This window comes from Pteronotus mesoamericanus, unplaced genomic scaffold (assembly GCF_021234165.1).
Source record: "Pteronotus mesoamericanus isolate MK-2021 breed Mesoamerican mustached bat unplaced genomic scaffold, CSHL_Meso_final scaffold_85, whole genome shotgun sequence".
Classification (NCBI taxonomy): domain Eukaryota; kingdom Metazoa; phylum Chordata; class Mammalia; order Chiroptera; family Mormoopidae; genus Pteronotus; species Pteronotus mesoamericanus.
The window spans coordinates 34,781,794-34,794,756 of NW_026555329.1; the positions used below are offsets into that span (position 1 = coordinate 34,781,794).

The 12,963-nt window shown below is 39.5% G+C and overlaps 1 protein-coding gene across 3 annotated transcripts in view; it reads left to right on the top strand.

The window, feature by feature from the left end:
- GSAP (gamma-secretase activating protein) overlaps positions 1-12,963 on the top strand; it is an 88,582-nt gene that overhangs the window by 71,197 nt on the left and 4,422 nt on the right. For all 3 annotated transcript variants that reach the window (XM_054563942.1, XM_054563943.1, XM_054563944.1), the window contains 4 exons: positions 1,454-1,521; positions 4,646-4,741; positions 6,930-7,000; positions 7,473-7,567. In XM_054563942.1, coding sequence (XP_054419917.1) covers positions 1,454-1,521; positions 4,646-4,741; positions 6,930-7,000; positions 7,473-7,567 — 330 coding nt within the window. The remainder of the gene's footprint in view (positions 1-1,453; positions 1,522-4,645; positions 4,742-6,929; positions 7,001-7,472; positions 7,568-12,963) is intronic.

The following is a 12,963-nucleotide window of genomic DNA, read 5'->3' on the forward strand; positions in this document are numbered from 1 at the left end:
ACTTGTTTTATGGGCTTGGATATTTAGCTATATGTTGGGTGACCCTAACGGAAATTATTTTATACAGCGTGTTGCTTGCTGCACATCTGCAGCTGTGCACACAACGCACATGAATTGTGACTGTGAACCCGTCAGCCAGCCCAGGCAGACAGAGCTCGGGTTCGCTGAACATCCCCTAGGGACCCAGCCTCTGCCACTGTTACCAGGTCACCCATGTCTGAAGCCAGAAGTTCTATCACCGGCACCAGGCAGCAGCTGTCAGCAGGAGTCCTGTCCAGTGCAGGGGCGGGGGTGTGAATGTGTGTGATTCAGGGGTTTGCAATGTGGGAAATGTTGCTGGTCTGGTGTCCTATTTCTGTTGTGCCCACTCTCCCTCCCCCTGTGAGAGCCCCTCCTGCTCCTGTCCTTCAGGCCTGCTTGCGTCCTGTTACTAGTCATTTCCTCCTGACACACTTCTGGGAATGTGCTCCTTCCTCTCACGTGCTTTGCTTATGCTAGTTTCCTAGGAAGAAGAGCATCACTGCCAGGGTCAGAACCCTCCATGTGAAATTTGGGGCTGCTGAGCTCAAGGCCTGAATCGTTTCATCTTAATCATGAAGGTTGTGTAGGATCCAGATAGGATTTCTCCCGAGGCATCAGGAGGCATCCATGCCCTCCCACCAGCGGAGTCATTAGCCCACAGGCCTGTGTAGGTTGGGCCTCCTGCCTGGCGCTGTGCGTCAGGTGTTCTGGGACAGGAGGAGTGGGTAACAAGGTGCTGTTAGAGAAGTGTTAGGGCACATCTTCCAGTGAGACTCCTTGCCTGCCCCTCCAGTCTTTCTGGTGAAGTGCAAGTCACAGTGGAGGAGTGCCATTCAATTTGACCTTACATGTCACCTTTCCATCTTGATCCAGTTACCTTGCAGCCTCTTAACTTATGCCAATTAGTGTTATGCCACAGTAATTGTCTGGTCCTTTCAGCTTAGTAATTCCCGAAGGCACTAAACTATGGGAGGTCAGAAAGAAGGGAATCAAGTGATTCTTCCATCAAGTCTCTTTCCCTGGGTTTATGTTCCCCTTAGAGTTAAGAGAGGCCCAATTACTCTGTCTCCAGTGAAGCAGGAGTTCTTAGACAATGGTGAGTTTTTGTGTTGAAGAACAATCAAAGCCAGAGCTTGTTTGTGTTGGAATGTGTTCCTTTTCCCTCCCTCCTCCCCCTCCCTCTCTCTTTTCCTCTCTTCCTCTCTTCCTCCCTTGTCTCTGCCTCGTTTGGTTGCCCAGAGCTCTCTCTGTGAGTCACCTGAGTGATAAGTTCAGCTTGTAGGACTAGGTCACACTTACCTAGTGAAAAACTTTTATCCTATTAGGGAACTGTTCTATTTTCCCATGACTCAGAGAGGGGAAACCAGGCTGATTCCTTTTTCTTCTAGCCCATTTCCAGTAAACCACCCAGGTTGACAATTGCTCTGTTTAGTTTCAGAGCCAAGACTGACACCCCTCTTCCAGGAGGAAGACAACCACCAGAGGCTGCTTATGGGGCTGGTAAGTGGTCTGTGGTAGCAAACAATGGGCTCCAAGAAAAGAGGAAAGGGCTAAATTGAACTGCTCATTCTGATCTTGTTTTTCATTCTTTCAACACGAAGTTACGTCCAGCCACTGTAGGCTCTGTGTGTTCAGTGGTAAGGAACAGTATGATTTGTGCCCTCTTAGAATTATAGTTTAGTGGGGAAGACACACATTAATCTATTACACTAGTAAATATAAATACAAAACATCATAAGGAAATGTACATTGAGAGTATTTAAAACAAGGAAAAAACAATGTTTCTGTGGCATTTGTATTACAGGTTTAAAATATAACAGAATAAAACGTTCTTTATCAAGAAGTCCTACTATCAGGAAAACCAAAGAAATATAAACCAAAATAAACTAATTAAAGAACAGAATTGGTAAATAACTTCAAAAATCTTTAAAAGTCTGATTAGAGACATCAAGAAAATCTAATAAAATATTTTTAATACTATGTAGGCTTAGGAATGAGATACTCTATTACTAGATATGGCAAGTTAAAAATATGAGGAAAGTATGTAAATACATATTTATGCACTTAAAAATTTTAGTTGAACAAAGTATCTTTGGCAAATAGAATGGCTAAACTTGAGCCAAGAAGAAATAGATGATCTGAAAGCTGAATAATGATAAAATAATTTGGAAAAAAAATGGCAAAGTTTATCTCCAGAATAGTCCCCAATCTATTTAATAGTCTGTTCTTCCAAACTTTTAAGGACCAGGTCATTCTCATGGTGTGTGAAATATTTCTGAAAGAGATGAGAAGCTTCTTAGTCCCTTTAAAAAGCCTGCTTAACTTTAAAACCAAAATCTGGCAGTGATCAGTTTTACTTATAAATATAGATACCACAAGCTTAATTAAAATACTTTCCAATGGTCTTTTTGAAAATACAAGTGGGGCTCTTTCTAGGGAGGCTTAATATTAGGAAATATATTAATGTAATTCATCATATTATTAGATCAAAGAGGAAAAAATAATAATCTCTATAGGTACTAAAAGTTGATAAAAGTAAAATTCTACTTTTGGAATACACTAACTTAATAGGACAAAGAGTAATCTAATGCTAATAGCCAACATCTTTCTTAATGCAATATTGGAGATATTCCTATTAAAATCAGAAAGAAGTCAAGTATCCTCTCAATTTTCACTAAAATTTGTTATGGTTCTGCAATAACAAACAAAGGCAAAAGAAGATGCTAAGACTATCTAATGCTACAAACAAACAAAATAATCAACTGGGAAAATGGAAAGTAAGTATCAGGTTAGTAAGCTGGTGATTCTATATCTATTTTCTTTTTTTATCAGGATTAACCTGTTAGAAATAATAATGAAAAACAATATCCCATTTACAATTCCTAGGTTAATAACATACAAGCAAAAAAGCCAATAAAATTCTCCAACAGTTGATTAAATGGCTCACCAGAGATAGTAAAGAGGTGCAGGACTGTCAGTACTAGATATCGGAATGTGTTGTTGATCTACACCAACAGTAACAAAATGGTGCTTGTACAAAAGTAGATAGTAGGTTCTAGTTTAAATTAGAATATTTAGTATATGATACATGAGGCATTTAAAAGTCAATGTGGAAAGAAATAATTTCTAATAAATAAACCAGTCAATGGTTGTCTATTTGTAAAAGAAAATTAAGTTAGATTCCTCCTATCCCAAATACCAGCACTTCATACCATAAACCAGCAATTGTCAACCTTTTTCATCTCATGGCACACATAAATTAATTACTAAAATTTTGCAGCACACCAAAAAACATGCTATTATATTTTTTGCTGATCTGACAAAAAATAGGTATTTTGATTCATTCACAGTGGATGTCTATTTTTGTGTTGATTGTTGTTATTTTTTTAATTTGACAGTCTAAGGGAAAAAAGGCCAGTACCCCTGACTAAATAGCCAGGTATTGCATGTTTTAAAGATTCTTGTGGCACATCAGTTGAAAATTGCTGCCATAAACCAACAGAAATATCAGATAGATAAAGGAGCATAATATAAAACATTTAACTGTATGCAAGAATTTGAATAAAATAAGTGGATTGTTAAATAGTACTGAAATGGAGAAGACCTTTTAGTGTATTATTGAACATAGACATTTAGGAGAAGGTAGACTGAAATCTTAAAACATAAACAGAAAAACAAAAGGCAAACAATAAATTTGGAAAAATGTTTGAGATATGTGATAAATGATTAATATTTGGTGTATAAGTAAAGTTTATAAATCAATAAGAGAACAACACAACAGAAAATGAATAAATGAATAGAGGATGTGACCAATGACTTTTCCAAAGTAAATTTAGGCCCAAAATCTCAAGTTGCGGGAGAAGAGAAAGAATGTCTACCATTGCTGTAACCAAATGACAAACAGAACAAGTGTTTTTCTTTGTTTTTGTTTTTGTTTTTAAATTGCCTATGAAATTGACAACAATTTAAAAATCATACTAGGAAGTTCAGGACAGGGGACCGGACAGCCTCCTCCAATGCAGCTGAGAGTCAGTGTAAGCATGACGGAAGGCATTTGGCGCTGTCTTCACAAGCCTAACGTGTGTGACCCAACAATTGCATTTCTAGGAACTTAGTCTGACAAAATAATTGGGTATATGGCAAACAACTTTTGTTTGAGAGTTCGTTGGAGAATTCTCACCAGGGCTTGGAGCTTGACAGCCAGTTGCTCCCTGATGTATCAGAAACAGTTCCTTTAGGCTGGAGTGTCCAACCTGAGGCCCACAGGCTATATGCAGCCCAGGGTGGCTGTGAATATAGCCTAACACAAAATCTTAAATTTACTTAAAACATTATGAGATTTATTTGTGATTCATGTTGCAATGTATTTAATGTGTAGCCCAAGACAACTCTTCCAGTGAGGCCTAAAGATGTGAAAAGGTTGGATACCCCTGCTAGAGGAAGACATTGGCACTTGATTTATGCCCATTAAAGAAAGATTGAGATTTATGCATTTTTGCTAGTGGGATCATCAGACCCGATATTTTCATACTCATGAGGAATGTTAATAAATGGACCTAATTCAAACCAGTGGCAGATGTGAATGGGTGGGTTATGACCTATTTAATTTATATCCTGTTTTCAGATGGTGTCTGAACTAAAAGACCATCTTTTGAGACATCTACAGGGTGTAGAAAAGAAGAAAATTGGACAGATGGTTCTGAACTACAGTTCAAAACTGGTTGGTTTTGCTTTTTGTTTTTCACTCCCCAGGCCCTGGTATATAGTTCCTAACATGTGGTTCAGTATGTTTTTCAAATTAGGTTTTAGAAGGTCTTCCATTCTCAAATCAGTATATTAGGTGCTATAGATTGAGGAAATTAAAAAATAACCTCAAAAACAGAGAGAACTTGGTTTTGAAAGTGTTTATTGTACTCCTTTCAAATAGTGAGTATGTGCTCATGAAGCATAGAACAGTTATGAATTTAGCATGGTTGCCTAATGTTCACATCTCACCTTGCCAACTTCCAGTTTCTTATTAAACAGTAGGTAATGTTGTCTGGACATGAAGGTGTATGCAGACATGAGAGAACTTGAACTTCAATTCTTAATTAGTCCCAACAGCCTAATTAGGCCAGATTCTAGTCAGTTGTATAGATACTACCACATTTGAATCTGCTGATGAGATTGACAGGTCATCTACCAAGTAGCCACTTACTGAAATTGCGTAATCCAAATTAAAAATACCAGTTCATGTATAAATAGAAGTGATGACATTAGATTGAATTTTAAAGCTGTCTTGGGTCCTTCAAAAAGTGTATGGAATTGAAGCCTAACCCTGTTTAGAATCTAGAAATAAAATGCTGGGAAAAGATTTTAATTTTTTATTTTTAAAAAAATATTTTCTTTATTTTTAGAGAGAAGGAAAGGGAGGGAGAAAGAGTGGGAGAGAAACATCAATGTGTGGTTGCCTCTTGTGTGCCCCCTACTGGGGACCTGGCCTGCAACCCAGGCATGTGCCCTGACTGGGGATCAAACCGGTGACCCTTTGGTTTGCAGGCTGGCACTCAGTCCACTGAGCCACACCAGTCAGGGCTAACATTTTAAAGTATTTAAATACACAGAAAAAAGACATTCTATTTCTTCAAGTTTGAGTAAGACCAGTGTGCAAATGAGCCAGTGTGCAAATACATACTTTTGCACTGAACTCTGGAAGATTAGTTTACTAGATAGGTCCCTCATTTAATTTCATGTTTAATTTTAAAGTTTATGCCTTTAGTACAGTCATTAGTCTGTTTTTAAATAATATCTTCGAATTTAGTAGTTTTTAATATATGAGGAGAGGTTGGTATTCTCATATACTGATATTTATAATCAGAGCATTGAAACTTTCTTAAATAATTCTTTCTTGCAGAACTATACAGAGGAGCTGACTTTTATGAATATGTTGTCTTCCTCATATTGATATTGACTTGCTTCCTTAGTCCTTTAGCTAATAACATACAACTATTTAACACATTTACCTGTCACCTAATTGTTGACTTTAAATTTCACCTTCTAAACTGCTAAGAGTTTTGGTTCAAGCATCATTCTTCCCCAAGTTAATCATATAAAAGTTTTAATATTAGTTTGTGTTAACCACTCCTAGAACCAAAAAGACCAGAAATGACCTAGATGTATTCTCAGAAAACTCACAGGTACTGACTGAAGCCGAATCTGCCTGCCCTGCCCAGTGGCAGACAGTCAGGCCTCCCAGGCCCCTCTCTGGAGGGTCACACACAGCGTCTCTAAAACGAATTCTCAGAAGTTGCTGCAGAACCTGATTATATTACTCATGTGCAATTTTACCTGATTTCAACCGAAGAGAAACTGAGAATCTGTATCATGGAGAGTAAATAGTGCTTGTGCCTGTAGGGAGACCCTATCCTTTGCCCACACGTACAACGCATGGATTCGTGGCTGAAAACTGCTCGGCAGAGACTGTCCTATGACTGACAAGCCAGTACAACATTGAACCTGGGGACTTGAAGCCAGTTTTACTCCACAGCCCAGGCTTAGGACTGTTGTGCTATTCAGTGTTACCTCTCTTCTCACTGTCAGCTCTTTCCACAAAACAGGCCTAAAGCAAACCCAGTTGCACTTGACTTTCACTGACGGACGAGAGCCTGTTAGCCAGGCTTGGGAAGCTCAGCTGGGGCACTGCCCGCACAGACAGAGGGTGTTCTGTTAGACTCTGGGGTGTATTTTCAGTCTTTCCATTTAGGGTTCCGGTGCCTCAGAACTGACCTCAGAGATGCTGGCTCTGTGTGTGGGAACAGCCTGAATGCCAGCTGCCCTGAATGTGCCAGTCAGAGCGTGGAGGGGTTGCTTGGGTCGGCAGAGGGAAGGGGGAGAAGAACAGAGGTTAACAGGCTGTCTTTCCCCTCCAGCTGGATCTGATTTGCCAAATACTGGAAACCAGTTGGAGGAGACATAACCTTCATCCCTGGGTTCTCCACTTGTACGCAAGTATTTTTTGCTCTTTTATTGTGGTGCACAAGGAGCCAAAACAACTTTAATTGCTGTCTGTTTTAGCAAAGATTTTTTGAAACTTACCAGTTGGAAGCAACTCTCACCAGTCCTGACACCATCTATCTTAGTTCTTTGCTCAGCATTTAAAGTTATGCCCACGGAACTTTACTCACCCTCTTTCTGGGCATATGGTTGTTGGGGAGGGAGGGGCACATGAGCTCAGTGCTGCTGAGAAGGGCAATTGAAGTGAATATGACTTATTATTTATGTGTCCACTGACTGGTTAGAGTCTAGGCATTCGGCTGATGGTCACCATCATATTTTTGAAGCTTTCTCCAGGGCAGAGCCTTTCATGATTAGCATGGATTCCATCTGTCTGGGGTACTCAGAGCCATTGCTTAGACAAATGGAGTTTCAGAGATAAGCTCCTTGGCTGACGTGCTACATTGGTATTTTCCTAGTAATAGGCGGGCTAGTGCGGCTGAATTTGAGGTCTTCCACATCATGACCAGGATTTTGGAAGCTACTAGCAGTTTGTTCTTACCTCTGCCTCCTGGTAAGTCTTGGCTGTTTTATTCCTTGTTGTATTAAATGTGTTCTTTCTTCTTCACATGGTTCCTAGACTTTGGCACATTATGAATTTAAGGATGAGAACTGCTGTGTTTGAGAAATTGTGTGCCTGGTGTCCCTGTGAGAGATGGGTCTGACATTGGTCTCTGATGGCCAGGTCTCCCCCAATTATCACACTGTATTGTAGTTTGTCACTAACTTCAGGGAGCCTAGGTTGGTCCTCATGTAACTTTCTAGGATACTTTGAACAAGTGGAGCTGATTCAGGGAGATCTTTCTCTGATGTCTGTAAGACTAGTTTATCTGATCAAGAAAGTTAACACAGAAGGAAGTGGGTCTGGGTGCCAAACTGGGTTGATTCTTACATGCTTGGAAACTAAAAATTTCCCTTAGCATTTTGAAATAGGACCAAATCAGGCCTCAAAACAGCCTTGACACATGTGTATCAGTCATTTATTTAATTGGTCATTTGTTCATTCAATCAACAAACATTTGTTGAGCAATTACTACATGTCAGGTACTGCGCTAGAAATTAGAGCAATTACAGAAATTAACAAAAGTCTAGTTGGGAAGATGTGCATATAAACCAATAATTGTTATAAGAAACAAATAAGTTCCTGATTGCTATAAACTGTGTGGCTTATGTTCATTGCATATAAGTTGTAATGTCAGCTTTATAATAGCTATTAGTATGTAATATATCAACCATTTTTTAATATTTTTTAGATAATTCTTTAATTCTTATCCTTTTTTCAATTATAGTTGAATACAATGTTACATTAGTTTCAGGTGTACAGCATAGTGATTAGACATTTGTTTGACTTACAAAGTGATCACCCCAATAAATCTAGTACCCATCTGACATGATACATAGGTATTGACTATATTCCTAATGCTGTACTTTATATCCCATGACTTTTTTTTTTTAATAACTGGCAATTTGTACTTCTCAATCCCTTCACGTTTTTTACCTGTCCCCTGACTGCCTTTCCCATCTGGCAACAATCAGTTTGTTCTTGGTATCTATAAGTTTATTTCTGTTTTGTTTCATTATTCATTTTGTTTTTTAGATTCCACATATAAGTGAAATCATAAGGTATTTGTCTGCCTTCTTTCCCTTAACATAATACCCTCTAGGTCTATCCATGTTGTCATAAATGGTAACAATTCATTCTTTTTTATGGCTGAATAATATTCCTTTGCATATATGTAGTATATCTTCTATATCCATTTGTCTATTGATGGACACTTAGGTTGCTTTCATATTCTGGTTATTGTAAATAATACTACAGTGAACATAGGGGTGCGTATGTCTTCTCAAATTAGTGTGTAGAATTTCTTTGAGTAAATACCCAGGAATGGAATTGCTGGGTCATAAGGCAGTTCTACTTTTAATTTTTTGAGGTAACTCCATACTGTTTTCCACAGTGACTGCACCAATCTGCATTCCCATTGATAGTGCATGAGGGTTCCCTTTTCTTTGCCTCCTCACCAACACTTGTTGTTTGTTGATTTATTGATAATATATCAGCTAGTCTTATTTATTTATTCATATATGTCTATTTCTTCATCCATCATTAATTCATTTCTTCAGTTGTTCATTATAAGCCATCATGTGTATAGTGCCTATTTTTCACGAGGTATTGTTCTAAGTACTTTACATAAATTAACACATTTAATTTTCATAATAACATGGGTGGTAAGAACTTAAATTGAACCACATTAAATTTCTGACCAACAGAAATGGCACTTTCTTATGGTTTCACTATATATTGTTCTCTTTCAAAGATGGTAAAATTGAGGCACAGAAAGTTTAAAAGTAACTTGCCCGAAGTCATACAGCTATTAAGCAACAAAGCCAATATTCAAATCCAGGCAGTCTGGCTCCAAAATCTCTTCTGCCTTTCAAATTTTATATTTAAGTTGAATTAGTTGATGCTCAAACTTTGGCTATTTATGGGCTCCAAAGTCCTTATAGCATGTTTAAACTCCTCTTCATTTGTGATATAGCTGATAGAGTTTGGAATCCTTCATGCTTTCTCTAGCCAAACACCTTATCTTATAAGGTCTGTAGTAGAAGTACAAAATGGGTTTCTTTTAACTTTGTAGGAATCTGAGAGTGGCCATTTATGAGGAGAATGGATGGCTGTAAATTATCCCAATGGAGTATGAATTGTGGGATGCCCTCTAGAAAGAGTGAAGGAATTTCATGAAAACTGTGTATGGCTTTCTGTCTTAACTTCTTAATTATTTATGATGAACACAAAAGGCTAGATAGAGGAATGAAATAATGCTTTCATATTTGTTCACCACAGATGTTCAAGCTCTGTTTATAAATAAATGAAACTGACTCACTGGGAACAATATTATTCTTGGGAAGTCATAAAAATTCACTTTCTACAGAAAGTTATATTTCACAGGACTAGATAAGGAGGGAGAACATAGGAAAATGTTATTTGTAGTGATTGAGAATTATTTTGAATAGACTTAATGGCTTGTGTCCATGGATCAAGTAGGGAAGAGAAGTTTCTATCCCTTTTCCTGTTAAATGTTTGTTTCTCGTGTGACATGGAAATAGAGGTGAAGCAATGCTGGACTGGGTGCATGCTCTCATGTGCGTGTAAATACAAGATATTTTTTCACATACATGTCTCAGTGTGCATGCTTTCCAGGCCTTCTGGAGTGGCAAAAACTGAGTTTCAAGTGTCAGAAATGTGTAACCTGAATTGGTTAAAGACCAAAAAAAAAAAAAAAAAGAGAGAGAGAACCTTAAAAAGAAAGTCATGGTTTAGAGCTGGAGCTTTTGCAGTTTAAAAGGGACCTGCACTCTTGCCGGCTGGAGGAGACCAGGGCCCGTGGGGGGATGAGGATAAGAATTGGCTGGGACAGCTCTCTTTTGGAACTGCTGTCTGCTTTTAGCCAATTTCTCTGTGCTTAGGGCTGACATGCAGAGAGGAGGCCAAGAACAAACTGTTGAATTTGGGACTGTGCCTGGGGACAGGGAATAAAAGGTCATCAGGGATCTTTAGGACATAGACACAGGGTGGAAAGGAATTTTGAAAATCTATAGGATTTATGAATTTTTATTGAGAAAAAAATTTCATAAATTCTTTAATCTTGGGAAGAATGTTTAAATCCATTTGAAAAATCTCATGTTGTTAATTAGGTAGTAAAATCACTATTTTTTCCTTCAAACATTTTATTTATTTATTTTTAGACAGAGGGAAAGGGAGGGAGAAAAAGAGAGGGAGAGGAACATCAATGTGAGAAAGAAATATTAGAACCCACAACTCAGGCACATGCCCATCTGGCAGTTGAACCAGCGAACCTGAACCTTCGCTTTGTGGGATGATACCCAATCTACTGAGCCACACTGATCAGGGATAAAAGTCACTATTTTGATAGGGATTCAGGAAGCTAGTGGGCTCATCCATTGTTAGCCCATTAACGTCTGCTTGTGAGCAGAGTCTGCATTCTATCTGACCCTTGATGTTTCCAGGATGCAGAACTCCAGTCCCTCACTGCTCACGATTCATGGGGAGAGAGAGAGAGAAAGAGAACGAGAGAACTCAGAGATTTGTCTGAATTCAAGTCCCTGCCCTTTGGGTATCACTTCTTTGTCATGAAAGCTCCCAGGACTAAGCTCTGATTCTTTGCCATTTCCTGCCTGCTTCCAGTTTCCAAGCCCGTCCCATCCTTTCCCTCCGCTTTCACTGCCAGTGCCCTCATTACCTCTTGCCCAGGGTCATGCAGTAGCCTCCCAACAGGTCTTCATACCTCTTGCAGCAAACTGTTATTCCAGTCCCTTCTTTGCCCATTGCCATTTATTCCAAAAGTAAAGCTCAAATCTTCTTTCTGTCCTGCTTAAAAACTTTCAGTGTTTCCCCCGTTTACTGAATAGTAAATTCCTTGCTGCCAGTCTGCATTCAACCCTTGTCACATGCACTCAGAGCTCCCTGCACTTTTCTTTCATAGAACTGGTCACATTAAAAAATATACATTGATTGTTTTTGTGATTATTTGATTTTCTCTCTCCCCATCAGGCTGGAAGGTAGGCGAGAGCAGCCGTTGCACCTGTCTTGCCCATTGTTGTACACCCGGCCCCTTGCCTGGACTATGGGAGGGATTTGTTAAGTTAACCTTTCCAACCTTACCTCCTGTCATTCCTCTCGTACTGCTGATTCCAGTTCAGCCAGATCACTTAATGTTTTCTGAGAAGGCCCCACACTTTCTTACCTTTGGGCCCCCGTTGTTATTGTTCTGTTAACACAGCTACCAGTGATTGGGGCAGGATAATGTTATAGTGGAAGCGTAGGCCGAAGTCCCACAGCCTGTGTTCAAATTTTTTAGCTCAGCCACGTATTATTTATATGATTATAGGCAAGTTTCTTAGCTCCTATGAATCTCAGCCTCCCCATTTATAAACTGGTTCCCACTTTGTGGGGTTTTGTGAGAACCACGTGAGCCAGCGCATAGGTTGAAGGCTCAGTACATGTTTGGTGTGGGTCTCTGGTGTTTTACCATGGGCTGGGCGCCCCGTGAACTGGCTGTGGTTCTCAGTGCAGCCCTGCGGGAAAGGTACTGGTGGTTCCATGTGCAGGGTGAAGAATCAGAGGCTGACAAAGGCCGAGTAGCTTGCCGGTAGTAAGCAGTCTGACCGGATCTCAGCCTCGGTCTGTTCATACAAACCGGGCTTTTTCTGTTGTCGCCCCTCTGTATGCCCCCCGCCTCATTTCCACCCCCAGGAATTGCATTTACCCACCACAGCTCCCCTCACATGCCCTCTTTTCCAAGAGGCTCTCCTGATTCTCTCCTGCTCTGATACCTACTCCTTCCATGGATGTTTTTTATCACTTATTATTAATAGTGTACTTAGAGCACTAAGTTTCTGTGTGTTTGAGGAGCCTTCCTTCCCCATGATACTCAGGTTTGGGAGAACTTTCCTCTCTATTGAATTCCTATAGCTTTGCTATCTGACCATATCATTTTAATTCTTCTTTCATATAATTTAGCCCAAGTAGATCCCAAAAGCCTACCCGGAGATCAGGCATATATAAGCTGTCTCCTTCTGGTTCCGATTTTTCCCTCTTTAGCAAAATGGTCTCTACCCATCAGCCTTTTAGGCTGTGCATGTGGACTTTGAAGGTCTTCTGTTACCTGTTCTCTTTTGCCATCTTACCACAGATTTGCCAGCCTGTTAAACCGTAAAGCCATTTTTCATCAAGCAGGTCTTTCACTCTTTTTCTCCTTTTGCCTGGGAGGAGACAATGTGAAGGGAATATAGACTGGTTGGGAACTTATATACTCAGCACAGTGCTTAGTCTTGATACTACTAAGAAGGAAATTTGGACCTTGTCTTCAAGTGGCATTTAGCTGACTCTAG